This window comes from Castor canadensis, chromosome 9, assembly GCF_047511655.1.
Source record: "Castor canadensis chromosome 9, mCasCan1.hap1v2, whole genome shotgun sequence".
In the NCBI taxonomy this organism is placed as follows: Eukaryota; Metazoa; Chordata; class Mammalia; order Rodentia; family Castoridae; genus Castor; species Castor canadensis.
The window spans coordinates 42,673,772-42,690,567 of NC_133394.1; the positions used below are offsets into that span (position 1 = coordinate 42,673,772).

At 43.6% G+C, this 16,796-nt stretch overlaps 2 protein-coding genes across 9 annotated transcripts in view; one reads left to right on the forward strand and one right to left on the reverse strand.

The window, feature by feature from the left end:
- Mcub (mitochondrial calcium uniporter dominant negative subunit beta) overlaps positions 1-1,895 on the forward strand; it is a 94,141-nt gene extending 92,246 nt beyond the window's left edge. Inside the window, exons 5-7 of one of the 3 annotated variants that reach the window (XM_020177136.2) lie at positions 171-374; positions 964-1,080; positions 1,688-1,895. In XM_020177136.2, the coding sequence (XP_020032725.2) occupies positions 171-374; positions 964-1,080; positions 1,688-1,765 (399 nt within the window). In that variant the 3' untranslated portion in view covers positions 1,766-1,895. The remainder of the gene's footprint in view (positions 1-170; positions 375-963; positions 1,081-1,687) is intronic. The other 2 variants (XM_020177135.2, XM_074041528.1) reach the window with 2 other exon arrangements.
- Positions 1,896-2,439: 544 nt separating this feature from the next.
- Positions 2,440-16,796, reverse strand: part of Pla2g12a (phospholipase A2 group XIIA) — a 30,302-nt gene continuing 15,945 nt past the window's right edge. Inside the window, exons 1-7 of one of the 6 annotated variants that reach the window (XM_074041525.1) lie at positions 16,198-16,400; positions 9,281-9,323; positions 8,696-8,842; positions 8,156-8,232; positions 6,602-6,777; positions 3,750-3,909; positions 2,440-3,082 (exon numbers count right to left, since the gene is read on the reverse strand). In XM_074041525.1, coding sequence (XP_073897626.1) covers positions 2,841-3,082; positions 3,750-3,909; positions 6,602-6,777; positions 8,156-8,232; positions 8,696-8,811 — 771 coding nt within the window. In that variant the 5' untranslated portion in view covers positions 8,812-8,842; positions 9,281-9,323; positions 16,198-16,400 and the 3' untranslated portion in view covers positions 2,440-2,840. Of the gene's footprint in view, positions 3,083-3,749; positions 3,910-6,601; positions 6,778-8,155; positions 8,233-8,695; positions 8,843-9,280; positions 9,324-10,415; positions 10,515-15,527; positions 15,642-15,935; positions 16,069-16,197; positions 16,401-16,796 lie in introns of those variants that run through there. The other 5 variants (XM_074041524.1, XM_074041526.1, XM_074041527.1 and 2 more) reach the window with 5 other exon arrangements.

Below are 16,796 nucleotides of genomic sequence, written 5' to 3' on the forward strand. Positions count from 1 at the left end.
AAAGAGACCAATAAGCTGATTTAGAATAATTAACATGTATGTTTTACAAACTTTTTCCATATGCCTGACCTCTTTAAAATAACACAGATGTGCATTAGTTTGAATGTTCCTTTTCTGCCCCCACCCAAGTTGGTGCACTTGTAACTGAAGTGGCATTCCTCCTTCCTTAGGTGAAAGCTAGAATTGAAGCTCGCTCAGAAGCCAAAACCAGTGGACTCCTGTGGGCTGGCTTAGCGCTGCTGTCCATTCAGGGGGGTGCACTGGCCTGGCTCACGTGGTGGGTGTACTCCTGGGACATCATGGAACCAGTTACATACTTCCTCACATTTGCAAATTCCATGGTCTTTTTTGCATACTTTATAATCACTAGACAGGTAAGTAGTTAGGAAAATGGTAAGTTAGAATAACTTTGTAAAGAAGTCCTTATCCAAATCAAGCAAAAAGCAATAAAACCTTTCTATTTACTGAGTTACTGCTGTCTGGGTTTTCATACGTTGGTAAATTTTGTTTTTCACAAGGCTGGATGGAGACTTCATAGCACATAGAAAATATGTATATATAACCTCTGTACATGATTAATGAATATAACTCCACTGGGGTAAATTTGCCACATTTATGTTTGGTTTTCCCATTTTTAGGTGAAACTGAATTTGTATTGCAACCCACCCGGTAACTAGCTTTATCTCATGGTGGCTTTGCCAAAAATCTTCCTTTCCTTTTTTTTTTCTCTTCTTTCCCAGTATGTGTAATTTCTCTTCCCAGCGTGCTTGCTTTAAAGGAGCAGCTGATCTCATTTAGTCAAATGAGATTAAATGTGCTGTGTTGGCTCATGTTGGCTCTGACAGCCACTGTAAATATTTATAGTCCTTCATCTGCCTTCCTTTGCCTTGGTGCTGCTGAGGCCAGCGCCTTTCTTGCAGAGGCATGTGTTCATTCAACACGCTCTGCTCTTTTCTTTTATAGAATTATACTTACTCATCTCTGAGGAGTAGGCAGTTTCTTCAGTTCTTCCATAAGAAATCACAGCACCAGCATTTTGACGTGGAACAATACAACAAGTTGAAAGATGACCTTGCTAAGGTACTTAGTGCAAATACACCTATCGCTGGTTTTGTTTGGGAGCCAAAACTGAGTGTTAGGAAAATAAATGCAATTGCTGGGTCACCCTCACTCACTCTTAGATTTTTGTGTGCAGTTGGGACCGTTCAGGAAATTGGTTGACCTATCTCTTACTAGTTTCATGTTCTAGTTTTATTCTTGTCTTCTGTACTCTACATGTCATCCCCATATTTTAAACATGTATGAAAATGTCTTAAGTGGGTCAGATGCTTTCAACAGGAATCTGTTTCTAGGCCAACAGAATTTTAGCTGTGGCTCACACCTGTAATCAAGAGGATGACAGTTTGAAGTCAGCCCTGGCAAACAGTTCTCAAGACCCTATATTGAAAACAATCAGCACAAAAATGGGCTGGTGGAGTGGCTCAAGTGGGGGTAGAGCACCTGCTCAGGAAGCATGAGGTTCTGACTTCAAACCCCAGTGCCGCCACACACACAAAAAATCTGTATCAAGCTGAAATAATTAAGGCATTTATTCCAGTAGCTTAAATGTTTTAAGGAGACATTAAATTTATAATCCCAAAGTTTCTTATTTTCACTGATCACGTGCCTTTTCTTTTTCCCACAACAGGCTAAAGACTCCCTAAACCAGGTGCGCCATTCTCTGTACTTGAGAATGCAAGTAGAGGGACTCGATGAGAAGAACTAATCAAAGCACCACTGGAGTCTCCATTATATACTGATTTCCTGCCTTACAGACTGGCCATTTTTGAGTCTCACAGCATTTCAATTTGACTGTTTCAACCTTTTTTAGTTAATAAATTTGCGTAAAACAGAAGTATTCTTTGAAGTTTTTTCTTGAGAATTCTTGGTTTGTGGATTCTCATGACTAGTTAATGCTACAGAGGGGCCTGTGTGTCTTTGTCAGAGCTGTAGGTGCCAATGGCTAAACACCCTCCCCAGCCTGTCCCATGTCCCACTAACCATAAGGTGTAGCTGGACTTTTCAAACAACCCATGCAAAGTATTGCTTTTGAATTAGCAATTGACATCTAACCATCTTCGTCCCAGCAGGTTAACAAATAGTGTCACTCATGTTAATTAGCACTGCGCCTTGAAAGTCACTTGTGTTATTCTTAATGTGACAGTCTAATGACTGTTGGACATAGATGGAAGATCTGGACAGTCAAGCTTTTGCAAATGTATGCCTACAGTAGCTAAGAACTACTGTGCACTATATGTTAGTTATCCCCAGAATGCCATAAAATTGCTGAAGGTTGATTTTTTTTAAAAGTGGGAGTCAGAGTCATATTCTAAATATGGTGCTTCACGGGTACATGAGACAGTGAACATACATGACCAAGTCCACTACAAATAGCATAAATAAGACGAATTTTAAAAATTTAATAAAACATGAATTTCAAGTATCTTATTGAAGGAAAACAATCATTCTTGGGTTTCAAAAACTTTTAAAAACATTAAAATTCTATAAAAACTGGTACAAAATAGAAGTTAAATCAGCCAGGTATTTACTGTTTATATTTGCAGTTTACTAAAAAGAAAAAACCCTTAATAAATGCTTATAGATCTTTATGTAATTTCCTGAGGATTTCTTTTCAACCCCTTTCACCATGTCCACATGAACTATTAAAAAAGAAAGGCACTTCTCTGCTGGTTATTAAACCCTGCAACATTTTAGATTGCTGGACCATACACTTCCACCTAGTGACAATTATATAAAAAGGGAAGTGTTTATGGAATAGAGATAATAAGGCAAAACAGTCCCTACTTACTAGATTTTGGAGAAAAATACAGCTTTTTAGTTAGCATGGAGGCAAAGCAGGGAACCTGCTTCTTGCCAATTGCACTTGGGTCTTTACAGAAGTCCACTCGGCGCTGGGAAACCTTCCTGTTCACCAGGGTGAGGAGCTCAGTGAACTCTAAGGAGGAACCGTATTTCCCCAGCATCTCACACAAATCTTGAATGTACCATGAGCCATTCACAGTTTCTCGGTGAGAATAATAGCCTAAAAAAAAAAGAGGATAAGAGGGCACTGTAGTTTCCTTTCAGTTCAAGGTGACTGAAAACAACCTTTATTACGACTCATAGTTACAGAAGTATACTTCTCAAAGATCCTTGGAAAAGACTCAGGTGTGTCCATAATAGGGTTTTCTAATTTTTCTACTGACTATTCATGTAGGAAATTAATTCTATACTTTTATATACATGGAGTTGATGCTATATAATTTCTCCCATTTCTGAAAAAAAAAATTCCCAAGATAGTAGCCAATGATTCTGATGATTTTGAAAGGCAAAATATTACAAAACATAATATAGTGGAACACAATTATTCACAATAAAAGCAAAGAATAACATCAAAATCTTTTTCAATAAGGCTTTCCATGAATTTTACCAAAGTGGCACCACCATGTAATCAATCAGTGATAGCAGGCTGCTAATATTTAAAACGATTAGACTTGTTGCTTGACTCAACATAGCTCTTAGGAATGACGTTTTCTATAGAGTATTTTAACTTCACTTATCTCTGTGTCATGTGATGAAAGAAATCCCTTCTAACGCCTGACTTTCTGTTGGCAATTCAATCCTAAAAGACCTGACCCAGCTCAAAGGTGACACAGACGTTTAGCCAGGGGCACCAATCACAGGTCTGTCTGAACCCCTTTCCCCCTCACCTTCTGCAACAGAGTAGCACATGAGGAAGTCAGCTCCAGCAGGCAGTGTGTATACTGAGGCTGCATCCACCTCCGTTACGTTGTTGTCCAGCTTGTCTGTCTTATGATCCACCACATCCAAAGGAATGACTGGCACGTCGTGCTGGTCTCCCCGACATGCCTACAAAACGAGGATAAAGCTCTACCTACTGCTTTCTTCCCAGTCCTTCAGGTGCGGAGTGAATGTACAATTCAGGACACTTCTATCAATAACAGAACTCATACTATAAGCAGTTCAAAAACACTACACTGAGGTTGGGTGTGGTGGTAAATGCCTGTAATCAGGAGACAGAGGCAGGAAGATGGCAGTTCAAGGTCAGACCAAGCCAAAAAAAAAGGTTGAATCCCATTCTAAAAATAAAAGGGCAATGATGTGGTCCAGTGGTGGAACACTCACCTAGCGTGTGCAAGGCCCGGTGCCAAAAAAACAAAAACAAAAAAAGCCCCGATACATTCAGGTCTGCAGGGGACGAATGCTGCTGGCAGAGTTGTTTCCTGAAGTTTTTAGTCAACAGAGAAAAATAAATGGGATCCCCAAATACATACCAATTACGTTGAAAGGTATTCTGTAGAGGAGGCAAACGCCGCTAAGGTTTTAAAATTTCCAATGCATTAACTATGCCCATACAGTCTGTCTTCTTTTTGTTTATTATTATTTTTGGTGGGACTGGGGTTTGAACTCAGGGATTTGTGCTTGCAGAGCATTGTTCTACTGCTTGAGTCACACCTCCAGTCCATTTTGCACTGTTTATTTTGTTCCGTTTTTTTGTGCGGTACTGGGGTTTGAACTCAGAGCCTCACACTTGACAGGCAGGCACTCCACCACCTGAACTCCGCCAGCCTTTGCTCTGGTTATTTTGAAGATGAGGTCTTTCGAACTACTTCTTTGGGCTGGCCTCAAACTGTGATCCTCCTGATCTCAGCCTCCCAAATAGATAGTTTTACAGGTATGAGCCTCCAGTCAGTGCCCAGCTACCCTTTCTTTTCTGTGGGTTTTTTTTTTTTTTTTTTTTTTTTTTGGTGGGATGGGGGTTTGAACTCAAGACTTTGCATTTGCAAAGTAGGTGCTCTACTACTTGAGCTACATCTCCAGTTCGGCCCTTTCTTTTAAAAGCTATAGGACTGCAGGTATGACTCAAGCAATAGAGAGCCTGCTTTGTAAGCAGGAAGCCCTGAGTTCAAACCCCAGTCCCACCAAAACAAAACAACAACAACAAAAAAAAGAGCTGATATCTTTTAAAAGCTATGGTTGTACCTAAGTGTTTTCAATTAACCAGGTTATATATTTCCAGATGGGGCTGTGCCTGCCTGGCTGCTGCTATAATTTGTCAATAGTCGAAATGACATTTTCCTGACCTGAGACAACTTTCAATGTGTCTTCCTCCTTTTGTACCCACTTTAAAGTAAAGTACTAAATTTATATCCACAAATTCTGACTTAGAAGCTACATTAATTTTGTGTGTGTGCCAGAGATCAAATCCAGGGCCTCACACTTGTGATGCAAGCACTCTGATGCTGAGAATCCCTGACCTCTAAACTGTATTTTTTTTTTTAATTCATATGTGCATACACTGTTTGGTCCATTTCTCCACCCCCCAACTCTCCTCCCCACCCCTCTCGCTTCCAGGCAGAACCTGTTCTGCACTTTTCTCCAATTTTGTTGAAGAGTAGACATAACCGTAATAAGGAAGACAGCATTTTTGCTAGTTGAGATAAGGACAGATATACAGAGAGATTCCTAGCATTGCTTCCACGCACACGTGCACTCTTAAGTGAGTATTACAGGCTGAATTCTGTCCCCTGTCCTAAACTCATACGCTGAAGTCCCAGTCCCAGGACCTCGAGGTGGCTGACTGCATTTGGAGGCAGGGCCTTTAAAGAAGTAATTGAGACACAATGCAGTCATATGAGCAGGCTCTAATCCAGTATGACTGGTGTCCTCTCAGGAGGGGAGACTAGGACATGGACATGCACAAAGGAAAGACTGTAAAGACGGAAGGACAAGACAGGCAGGTTAAGCTAAGGAGAGGCTTCAGAAGAAGCCAGCTCTGCCAGCACCTTGATCTAAGACCTCCAGCCTCCTGAGACGATAAAGTCCTGTTGTTTTAAGTCGAGCAATCTATGGCACTTTGTTATGGTAGCCCCCAACTCCATGTGACACAGACACCACAACACACTTGTCCTTAACTTTTCTTACAGCCACCTCCTTTGTCAAGGCTGTAGGGCGAGATGTCGTATCATGGGATTTCATGCCCTCCAGGGCATTTCTGGAAACACAGCATTGCAACACCAGAATACTTGGTTTCTTTTTTGTTCAAAATCCTAATTGATGTGCCAAGTAATCTTCCATCAAAAAATGTTTACCCTTAAAGACCAATTTGGCAGAGAGGAAGCCATCTTGGTTTTAGGGGGACTGGCACGCTATGCCTACATCATTTCCACTGCTGCCTGTTCTTAAACTCCACAGACCCAAGCGTCAGCTGACCGGGCTGCCTTGCATGGTTCTCTTCAGTTGGCACCTTCCTTTTTCCCCTAGCTCTACCTCCATATCCAGCTCAGTCAGACAGCAGCATTTTGGTTATTTTCCATCATTTCAAACCTCAATTCAAATACTGTTGTTTTGTCATAAGGATATTGACAGTGTTGAAAAAGAATTGTCACTAGTAGTTCAAAGTATAACTCTGGCTGGGTGGGATCCAAACAGGGCCTTTCAGATTGCTGGAGGAAGTTACTTTGGAAATTGGCTTTTAGACTTTATAATCACATGTACCCAACCATGGATTTCATAATTAAGATAATATTATCAGTCTTACCTGAATGATAAATATCTTGGGTTTCCCAACCAGGCTCTGACACTTGTCTCCTTTGAACAAGCCAGTTAATGTCTGGATTTCAATTTTGGCGTCATACGCATAGACGTGATTGCCCTCACCATGGCTCAGGAAAACACATAAAAAGCAATCGGCGTCTACGTGGCTTGAGGTTGATACTATGAAGTCCCCCAAAAGTGCATATGGAAATGAAAATAAAATGCTTATTATCTGCCTATGAAAATTTAATTTATTAATCCTAGAACAAAGATACATCCAAATGATGGGGTTGCACTTGTTAGTCTTTAATAAATGTAAACTATCTGTAATGAAACACAACTTAGTTTTTAATCAAATAGATTAACTTAGAACAAACTGCATCTGACCTTTAAAAATTTTATTAAAGTTCAAACAAATAAGAGCTTAACCAAATTTCATTAGCTTTTTAAAAAACATAGAATAATGACATAGAAAACATAAAAATATTATGATGAGGACCCTCCTTTAAGATCCAAGTTACTGGGGCAAAAAATTAAGTTTCTTTGAATCACCATAGACTTTCCTAGATCAGACTGGAAAGACCCAGAAACGACCACCTCCCACACAGACCAGGCCTTCACAGTGTGTATATATAGTACTCCGAGCTTCCAGAAGAATTAAGACATGACTGGTGTCCTCCAACACTTATGAGCAAAGTAGAAAATCAAGTAAGCAGCCAATTAAAAATTATTTGCAGTGTCATTAAAGAAAAGCTCTGAAAAAAGTTTAAAATAATTATGCAAATAACAGTAATAGCCTCTTAGCAACTGATCTGAAACCCACTAGCATGCAGTAATGATGAGTTATATTAATTAGAATACCGCTTGCATAGTAATGTTGTAAAAATTAAGAAACTTGCAAGTCAATCTTATTTGAAGCCAGTGAAAAAAATGGGGTAAGAAAAGAGTCAATGTTCCTCACACCTGTAATCCTGGCTATTCAGGAGACAGAGATCAGGAGGATCAAGGTTTGAAGCCAGCCTGGGCAAAGAGTTTGTGAGACCCTATCTTGAAAAAACTCATCACAAAAAGTGCTGGTGGAGTGGCTCAAGGTGTAGGCCCTGAGTTCAAGCCCTAGAGCTGCGGGGGCGGGGGGAGGGGGGGAAGAGCCCATCAAACTGGGCATGGTGGGAATCCATCAAAATTCGAAATTCTGTAATTCCAGAACTCAAGAGGCTGAAGCAGGAAGAGCTCCTCAAGTCTGAGGCCAGCCTGAACTATACAGCAAGACCCTGCCTCAAAAAACCAAATCTGCCACCAAACATAGAGGTTACTTCATTAGAAACAGTAATGGACTGTGGCCACCGGTGTGCTAAAAGTCTAAGCTTTTGGAGGCACAATACTTTGTCAGGGTCTCTAGATCTGGTATTTACTACAAATAGAGGGCAAGACCAAAACCTACAGCCCACTGATCAATTAATAACTCTTTTTTGCCACAGTGAATTATTTATTCACTTTACAGACAGTGTACTCAATCCCCTCAGAGGAAGATGAATGGTTAATTAGAAATGCTACCTACCCTCATGAATTGTGAGCAGCAGCTCTTCTGCTCTGAGATCATTAAAGCATTTCACTTCAAATCCTAGATCTGAAAACCTGGTGACATAGTACATTGAAAATTAGCTTATGAGCTTTTCCAAGTTGTCAAAACTCCTTACTTTTGAGGAATCCGTACACATTTTTATAACATATAAATCTTTTAAGAGATAAAATATGATGATGGTTTTCTCTGATCAGCCATAGCAGGAAAAGATTTAACCATAATGACAGTCAATTTAATTTAGAATATTGCCATCCACTATGCAAATATGTTAGTAACAACACAAAGCCTGTTAAGGTTTAATAGAATAAGGAAGATAACTCAGGTAAGTGCTTAAGGGAAACTCTGATTAGGGGGTATTTGGTTTTGTGATACAGGGGCGGTTGAAACTGGGGCCTCATGCATGCTAAGCTTTGTGTTGCTGCATAGAGTCCTTGATCCGTTATCTGTGTCAGAAAGTTATGATTAGTTCTGTTATTGCTTAAGTGTGTCATCTTTACATTCAGAGGAAACTACTACCTGCGGGTCAAGTTGTCCCTGTCAGCGTGGGTGCCCCGCCGGTTTGGCAGTGTCAAATGCCACAAGAACATCTCATGATTGAAGATGAGGGCAATTCCTCTCCTCCTGTGGTCCATCTTGTACCGTTCTGCTGGATCAAATACCTCCCTGTTAATGAAAAGTTTAAAGAAAATGTCAAGTCACGTTAAATAAGGAGCCCCTCCGAGCCCAATGTCAACATGCACACGGAGGCCTACTGCTTCCCCCTTGGCCAGTCTGAAATTGTGCAGGTGTGCACTGGGAAAGGGACATTACCATCAGTTACCATCAAGTGAGCTCCCTACCCCAGGCCCTCCCCTGATCTCCAGGATCCAAGCAGCCTGGCCAGGGCGAGCTCTGGCAGCAGGCCCAGACCATGTCAATTATTAGCTAGCTTGAACTCCACTCCTGGCCCTTCGAGAGCAGCGACTAACTGCTCCACCTAAAACTGACTCCCCAAATGCTAAAACTTGACACGCTCAGTTCTATTCTCTAGCTCCAGGTCCCATTTTTGCTTTGATTTTCACAGGATATTCATGACCGTTATTAGACAAGTGCATACTTCACCTTTTGTAGAAGGCATCTGTTTCTGTCACGTTTTGTTCCTCACCTATTAAAAAAAAGTTGTTTTGTGTTAATTTACTTTTTGACTTAGGGTAGTAAAACACAGCAGAAACTCCTTTCCACTTCTGACTCTGTACAAGTGTGGAAAATGAAGGGAAGCTAATTAACAATAAATTAATTATAATAGCTCAATGCTTTCTCACCTCCAAATCTTCCCTGCAAAATAACACATCACCTTATAAACAGAAATGGAGAAAGTATCACACAAGTACAGTCACAGCAAGATGTGCCTAGAGTAGGCCAGTTCTGTGATTATGGAGCTTGAATACAATATGCAATTGCTGTGTTATGCAGAAGTGTTTTTGCAAACATTCTGAAATAGCAGGAATTGAGTCATAAAAGGGAACTAAATCCAGGTGGTGGTTAACACTGGATTACCCTACTCCATGCAAGAGTTACAAATCTGGGTGGAAGAAAGGGAGGCTAATGTCTTACAAAGGCCCAGACTTTGGATCTCCTGAATGACACACATAATGACTTCTGTGCCCTCCAATCTCTGGACAATCTTTCATCACATCCTTCTCTACTCTCCAAAGCAGTGCTGTGGGATGAACTTTCTGCACTGATGGAGTTGTTCCTCACCTGCACTGCCCCATGCAGAAGCCACTGGCTACATGTGAAGATGGAGCACATGAAATGTAGCTAGCACAACTGAGGATCTACATTTTTCATTTCTTTATATTCAATAAGTGTAAATTTATTTTGTTTTATTCTTTTGGAATGAGGTGTCTCTATATGGCCCAGGCTGGCCTTGAACTCATGGACTCAAGCCATCCTCCTATCTTAGCCTCCTGAGTAGCTGAGACTATAGACAGCTCAACCCTTGATTAATTTAAATGTAAATGGATATTTGCAGTAAGTGGCTCTGTACTGGACAGTGCAACAAGAATAGCATCATCTACAATAAGGGCCCATCATTAAGAATCCGTTTCATTATAACTTAATAGCTTAGACGTGAGAAAGTAATGAACATGCAGAAATATTAAGCTGCACCCTGTGGTTGGGGTCTTTGAAGACAGAATGATCCTAAAGTGTGGACTTCTACCTAACACCCCTTATCCCAGTGGGTTATGTTCACCTTTGTCCTTGGAGGTCTCCTTCTGACACCTGACTGTTCCAACCTCACTTCTCCCTGAAAAAAATAAACCCTTGGGAGCAAGAGTAAGGTAGGGAATTCAACTCAAGTACCGTTAGCCAGACATCTCCAGCTTATAGTTCCTGGAAATCACTCTGGCTCTCAGACTCAACTAAGATCCCAATAAGGCATTCCCTGTCCTAGGGGCAGGCCTAAGTGGGTTTTCTCAGCCTGCATCAGAATCCTGGTGTGAGTGTCAAAGTGCAGATAGATTCCTTGGTCCTAACCAAGATTTACAGACTCAGAATCCTGGAGGAGCTGTGTGGGGAGCAGAGGAGGAGAAACCTATGAGGACATAAGCACAGTTGTACTCAATATTCTGCAAGATGAGTTCAGCACAGCCCCAGCTGCAGAATAGGGTGAGACTAAGATGCACAGCAGCTGCTTTTCCTGAAATGTTTATGTCAAATTATCTGTAGGCTGAGATTTGGCACAGCCCCAGCTGCAGAAGAGAGCGAGAAGGCAAGCTGCAGCTGAGCTGCTTTTCCTAAATTGTTTATGTTCAGAAAAAGAGGAATGCATGTTTCTCCTGTTACAATGTCACACCCCTCCCTAGAAAGTCTGATCCACCTCCTTGTTTACCACTGGATATAAAAGACTCGCTGAAGGAGGATGAGAGGCTTTTTGATGGGGGGTTTTTGGCTGAAGGGAAATTGCTGGAGGGAGGACTGCTGAATGGGTTTTTTTTTTATTCATTTATTCACATGTGCATACATTGTTTGGGTCATTTCTCCCTCCTGTCCCCCTCCCTCACCTTCTCTTCCTCTCTCCCCCTCACTTCTAGCCAGAACCTGTTCTGGCCTTATCTCTAATTTTGTTGAAGAGAAGACATAAGCATAATAAGAAAGACAAAGCGTTTTTGCTAGTTGAGATAAGGACAGCTATACAGAGAGATTCCTAGCATTGCTTCCATGTACACATATGTTACAACCCAAGTTGATTCATCTCTAACTGATCCTTACACTGGTTCCTGATCCCCTTCTCATGTTAACCTCTGTCGTTTTAAGGTTTCGGTATTAGTTCCTCTGGAGTGGGGATGAGAAGATTGCTGAAGGGAAAAGAACTGCCGAAGGAGAATTGCTAAAGAGGGGTTGATAGAATTGGTTGGCAGCTTGCGATGGAAAGCTAAAGAGAGAACACAGGACAGTGCAAGTCTGCACTGAGCACTTTATGCATAGGCTTTAGAAAAGCTAAGCTAAAGAAAAGCTAGAGAGAACATGGGACAGAGTGAGTCTAAGAAAGATACTTTAAAGAACAGAGAAGACTTTAGAAGCGAGGTTTTAAAGAATAGAAAAACTTTAGAAGCAAGGTTTTAAAGAACTGTAAAGGTGTAAGGTCTTAAAGCATAAAGATAGAGAAAAGAAGCAATGAGGCTGTTGTGTGTCTCCATCCAAGTGCCCAACACACCTGGCCCCAACTTTCTGTCTATCTTTTGTCCTTTCTGCATCTCCTGTCGCCCCCAGTTAGGTTCAGCAGTAACAGGAGCGAGAAAAAGTTCGCTCCAGAGCTGGGTGTCAGTGGCTCACACTTGCAATCCTAGCTATTAGGGAGGCAGAGATCAGGAGGATCATGGTTCAAAGCCAGCCCAGGCAAACAGTTCCTGAGACCTTTATCTCAAAAATACCCAACACAAAACAGGGCTGGCAGAGTGGCTCAAGTGGTACAGTACCTGCCTAGCAAGCATGAGGCCCTGAGTTCAAACACCAGTTACTGCCAAAGGCAAAAAAAAAAAAAAAAAAAAGGAATCCTAGAGGAACAGAGTGGCAAAGAACAGCTGAATTTTCCACCAAACTCTGGTAGCAAATAGTGATGGGTTAGACCTGAGCAATTGGACATGCAAAGGAAATCTAAAATGGAGGATCTTTGATTCTCAGAGTGCTGAGAGCCCCATTCTCTTTTTCTCATGGTTTGTTTGCTTACATACTAGAAGTTAAACTTTGCTTGGTCTAGGCTTTTGGTGTCACATCACTGTAAAACCTGTGAAACATAAAGGGGACCCCCATATGACCAACAGGGAGAAGACAAGGTGTGAGCTGCTATGAAGGCCTGATGTGGATGAACCGTCCTTAAGGTCAAGCTTGCTCTGGAATGTATAAACATTATGTCTCCCTACAATTGGTCCCAAATGAAGAACAAGTTCTGATCTAAACAGGTTAAGGTGGACTAATCTCATTTTACTCTTAAATCCACCCCCTTCCTAGTGGGTTTTTCTCAGGAAGTCGTACAGTGATTCTCGTAAGACATGCTGTAATTCTATCCAGACTTCATGTCAATCATTCCCTGTAGGCTGGTCCTGAAGGGAGTGGAGCATCAGACCCCTTAAACTTCAATAAAAGCTTGGGCCAGGGTGGATGTAGACGTCATCATGGTTCTCCACCTCTCTTTCCTGAGAAGACCCACTTTCGCCTCTGAAAGTGCCTCCCTGTTCTAATAAATTTTACTGTGTTTAGTAAACTTTGCTCTCACTTTCACTACGTTCCACATCTTGCCTGAATTCATCTCACAGGATGCAAGAATAGAGATGGCTGCATTGATCTTCTGGAGAGAAGAGCTGCCCCTCTCTCCACTTTCCTGAGTTTTCATGCAGGGCATGAGACAGCTCTTTGGTCTGATCCATGCCCAGGCCATCACAGGACCACAAGCCTCCTTCTCTACACACAGCTCTGTGGAGGGAACACAAAGGCTTTCCTCCTGCCACATTCAAAAGGTGTCCAGTCCTTCCTCCCTTAGTTAACCTATCTTTTAGCCAATTAGACCACAAAGAAACTGAATAACTTCCTACTAAGCAAATGAGATCCACATTGGAAGCCAACCATCATCCTCATCCCTGAGACAAACCAGCAAAGCTGGACAGCAGCTAGCCTTGGCTTTGGTGGAAAGGTGGAGTAGACCTGGGAGCTCACCTCCTCCAGTTTTTGCCCTTATTGACTGCTGGACACAAAGTGGCCTGAAAGATGCTGGACCAAATACCTATCGCTCAACTAACTCCAGTGTCCAGGGGTGAAAGCACTGGAGTCACATGCATCCTTGACTGGGTCGTCAAAGCTAGCTTTCATATTCTCTAAGGAACGTCACACTTCTTCCTGGCTGAGGTAGTTTACGATGTGAGCTGGAGTTGTCTCGAATATTTCCTGCGGCTTGGTCAAGGTTAATAGGCTTAATAATCCCAGGAAGGGAATTTTAAAACAGCCTTTTGTTGTTTTTCCTTAATACAGGGAATGTAGAAAGAAACAGCTGTGGAAACTTCTGACCCCAGCTGATGCTAACCTTCACTGTAACATAAAAGGATGCACCTGCATTCTCTCCTCCCAATTAATGACCAGGGCCACGAGCCATTTTAGTGAGTTGGTAAAGAAAGCCGTGGAGACAAGCTGCAGGACCAAAGTTCCAATACATATCTGTATTGTTTACCCACAGGTTCCAGAAAAAAATAAAAGTACCAAGCAGTTGCGCTGAGAAGGCACACTTAACAAGTGTCATTATGAATAGAAAACAAACAACCCCTCCCAACCCTAAAACTATAAATGGCTTTGCTGACATGGAAAAAGTAATTTTCTTTTGGAGACAGGTTCTCATTATATAACCCAGGCTGGCCGAAAACTCAAGATCCTCCCAATTCAGCTTCCAAGTGGTTGGGATTACAGGTATGCTAAGCGAGAGAATAATTTTAATGAAAGATTTTTTTATATAAAAAAGAAATTTTTAACAAAAGATTCATAAATTTCTGCTTGAGTGAGCTATTTATTAAAAATTAATCATTAATTAATCAAATCTGGTGTTTTTTTCTTGGCTTTTTTTGAGATAGAGTCCTGGCCAGGCTGGCCTCAAATTCTCTCCTGTCTTAACTCTGGAGTGCTGGGATCACAGGTATGCATCATCACACGTGGATTAAACCTGACTTTTGATCTCCTTACTTCTTTTCAGTTCCCCTCTAATGCAGTTGCCATCTCCTAGCTACTAAAGTATGTTTTTTAACAAAGTCACTCACTCATTTTTTTCCCTCACCCTAATTTCATAATCCCTCCAGATAGTGCTCATACGCTACCATTGGTTGATGGTCTGGCACTTTAGATAACCTATCTCCCTAGTTCCACCACCCAGGTGCAGCAACGGAGAAAGTGGGTCACACCTGTCCAAGGTCAGTGTTGTGGATGAAGTCAGGATTGAAAGCCAGGGCTGCCAGTGGGTTCCAAAGTCACCAGACATCTCCCACCAGAGGCCGACTGGCCACCATCCCAAACTAGCTGTTCATTCTAGTATTACCTAAGAAAATCTATCCATATTCCCTATCATCCTGCTAATAACCCTACACCGAATAACCTGCTTCCTGCCTAAAACACACATTGAAAGGGTGTGGTGGGGGAAAGAAGGAAGTAAGCAGGCAAGAAAAGGAATCAGACAAAAAGAATTGAAGGGAGGGCTGCCCAATGGCTCACATCCGTAATCCCTGGCACTCGGGAGGCCGAGACTGGGGAGGATTGCTGTTCCAGGTCAGTTTGGGCAAAAAGTTAGTGAAACCCCATCTCAGCCAACAAGATAGGCATGGTGGTGAATGCCTGTCATCCCAGTCATAAGGGAGGCATAAATAGAGAAATCAAGGTCCAGGCCCACCCCAAGTTTGCTCCCTGAGACCTCAACCCAAAACTAGCTAAAGCAAAAAGGGCTGGGGACTTGGCTCATGTGGTAGAGAGCGCCTGCCTAGAAAGCTCAAGGTCCTGAGTTCAAACCCCTGCCCCCATATTGCCTAAAACAAAACAAGCTTTTGGGGGACGGGAGAGTCGGTGCCTCCTAGACCACTTGTTTCAAAGCTGGAGATGGATGGCTACCGGGCCCTGTCCTGTCCGCACAGCCATGATGACCTTTACTTCTTGCCTCTGGAACAAGGCTTCCTTGGTGCAGCAAAAGGTGGAACCGAAGCACTGACCCAAAGGCTCCTCCGTGACCGACTGTGCGCGTTTCCACCTTTTTTCTAAACGATGGCCAGGCCTGAGTCCCTAAACCTCACGAGCAATGTAACCGTAGGTGCGGGGCAGAACGTCGCGGGTGGGCGCTTACTTTGCGGAAAAGTTACTTCGGGTTTGGCGCGAGCCGTCCCACCGCAGCAGGTGTGATGGGTGCAGGAGATCCTGGGCTGCGATCCATGGGGGCCGCCCCTTCTTTAACAAGCAAGCAAGAAAACAATGGCCAGGCGGAGGGAGAGGGCGGGGCAGCGTACTCAAGAAAGTGGCCGGGACGCGGGACAAAGGCGACGGTGGCCCGCCGGGGTCGCCGCCCTCCAAGCGGCCAGGACCCGGCGGCCGGACGCCGAGGGGGTTTCCTGGGCTAAAAAGCGAAGCGGTGTCCCCTGCACCAGGCCGCTTGGGGCCAAGAATCGCACCTCCGGGAGGCCCAGCAAAGCCGAGACGCCCGGCTTCCCGTTCCCGTCCGCGCCCTCGCCCAAGCGCCCACCGCACCCCGGCCTACCTGCGGGGCGAGCCCCGGGGCTCCGCGCGGAGCTCATAGCTGCGCACAGCACCGCTAGAAGTCCTCACCGCCTCGGCTTCCTGAAACCCGGGCCGCAGCCTCACCTCCCTGCTGCCCCGCCCCGCCCCCTCGGTGCCCCGCCCCGCCCCCTCGGTGCCCCGCCCCGCCATCGCCGTCCCGCCCCTTCTTCTCCAGTCCCGGCGCCCCAGCCGCGCGTTGGTGTTTCTCCGTCACCCCGGATTCTGCAGGGACGCTCTCTCACCTTCCTCGGCTCCTGGAGACAGAGTTGGCCCCGGGGAATTGCCGGTTGCTACACGACGGCTCCCGGGAGCAGGCGTGCCAACTCTTCGCCCTTCCCGACTCCCCGGAGTAGACTGCGTGCGTCCTTACTTCACAAGGAGTGCTCTCCCCAGAGCACTTGCTTTACCGGACTTGTAGTGACATTTCTAATGCACTTTTGGTAGTGCAGGGGACTGCGCCTGAAAGAAAGGGAGGCAACTCCTGGGTTTGCAAGCCTGGCTTGAATAGAGCTGATTTGGGAAAGAAAAGTGCAGAAGTTGGGAGAACCACGGGGGGTGGGGAGGAGTTGTGTTTTCTTTAGGCAGACCAAGTGTCCTCATCCATTAAATGCCGCCCGAACTGCGTGCTTCTCCAGTGTGATGGGGCGACTCAATGTTGACTTTAACTTAGCTGCTTCTTGGGTGGTTGGCAATTGTGTAAAATTTCCTTTACTGACGGTTCTTTCAGATTGGATGAAAAGATGACTTATTTGTGACTCCTCTGGACCTTGTCATTTAAAAAATAACCAAGGTCAGATGAAGTGGAGAATAAAATTATGTTATGGTGTTGTCAATTGGCTGA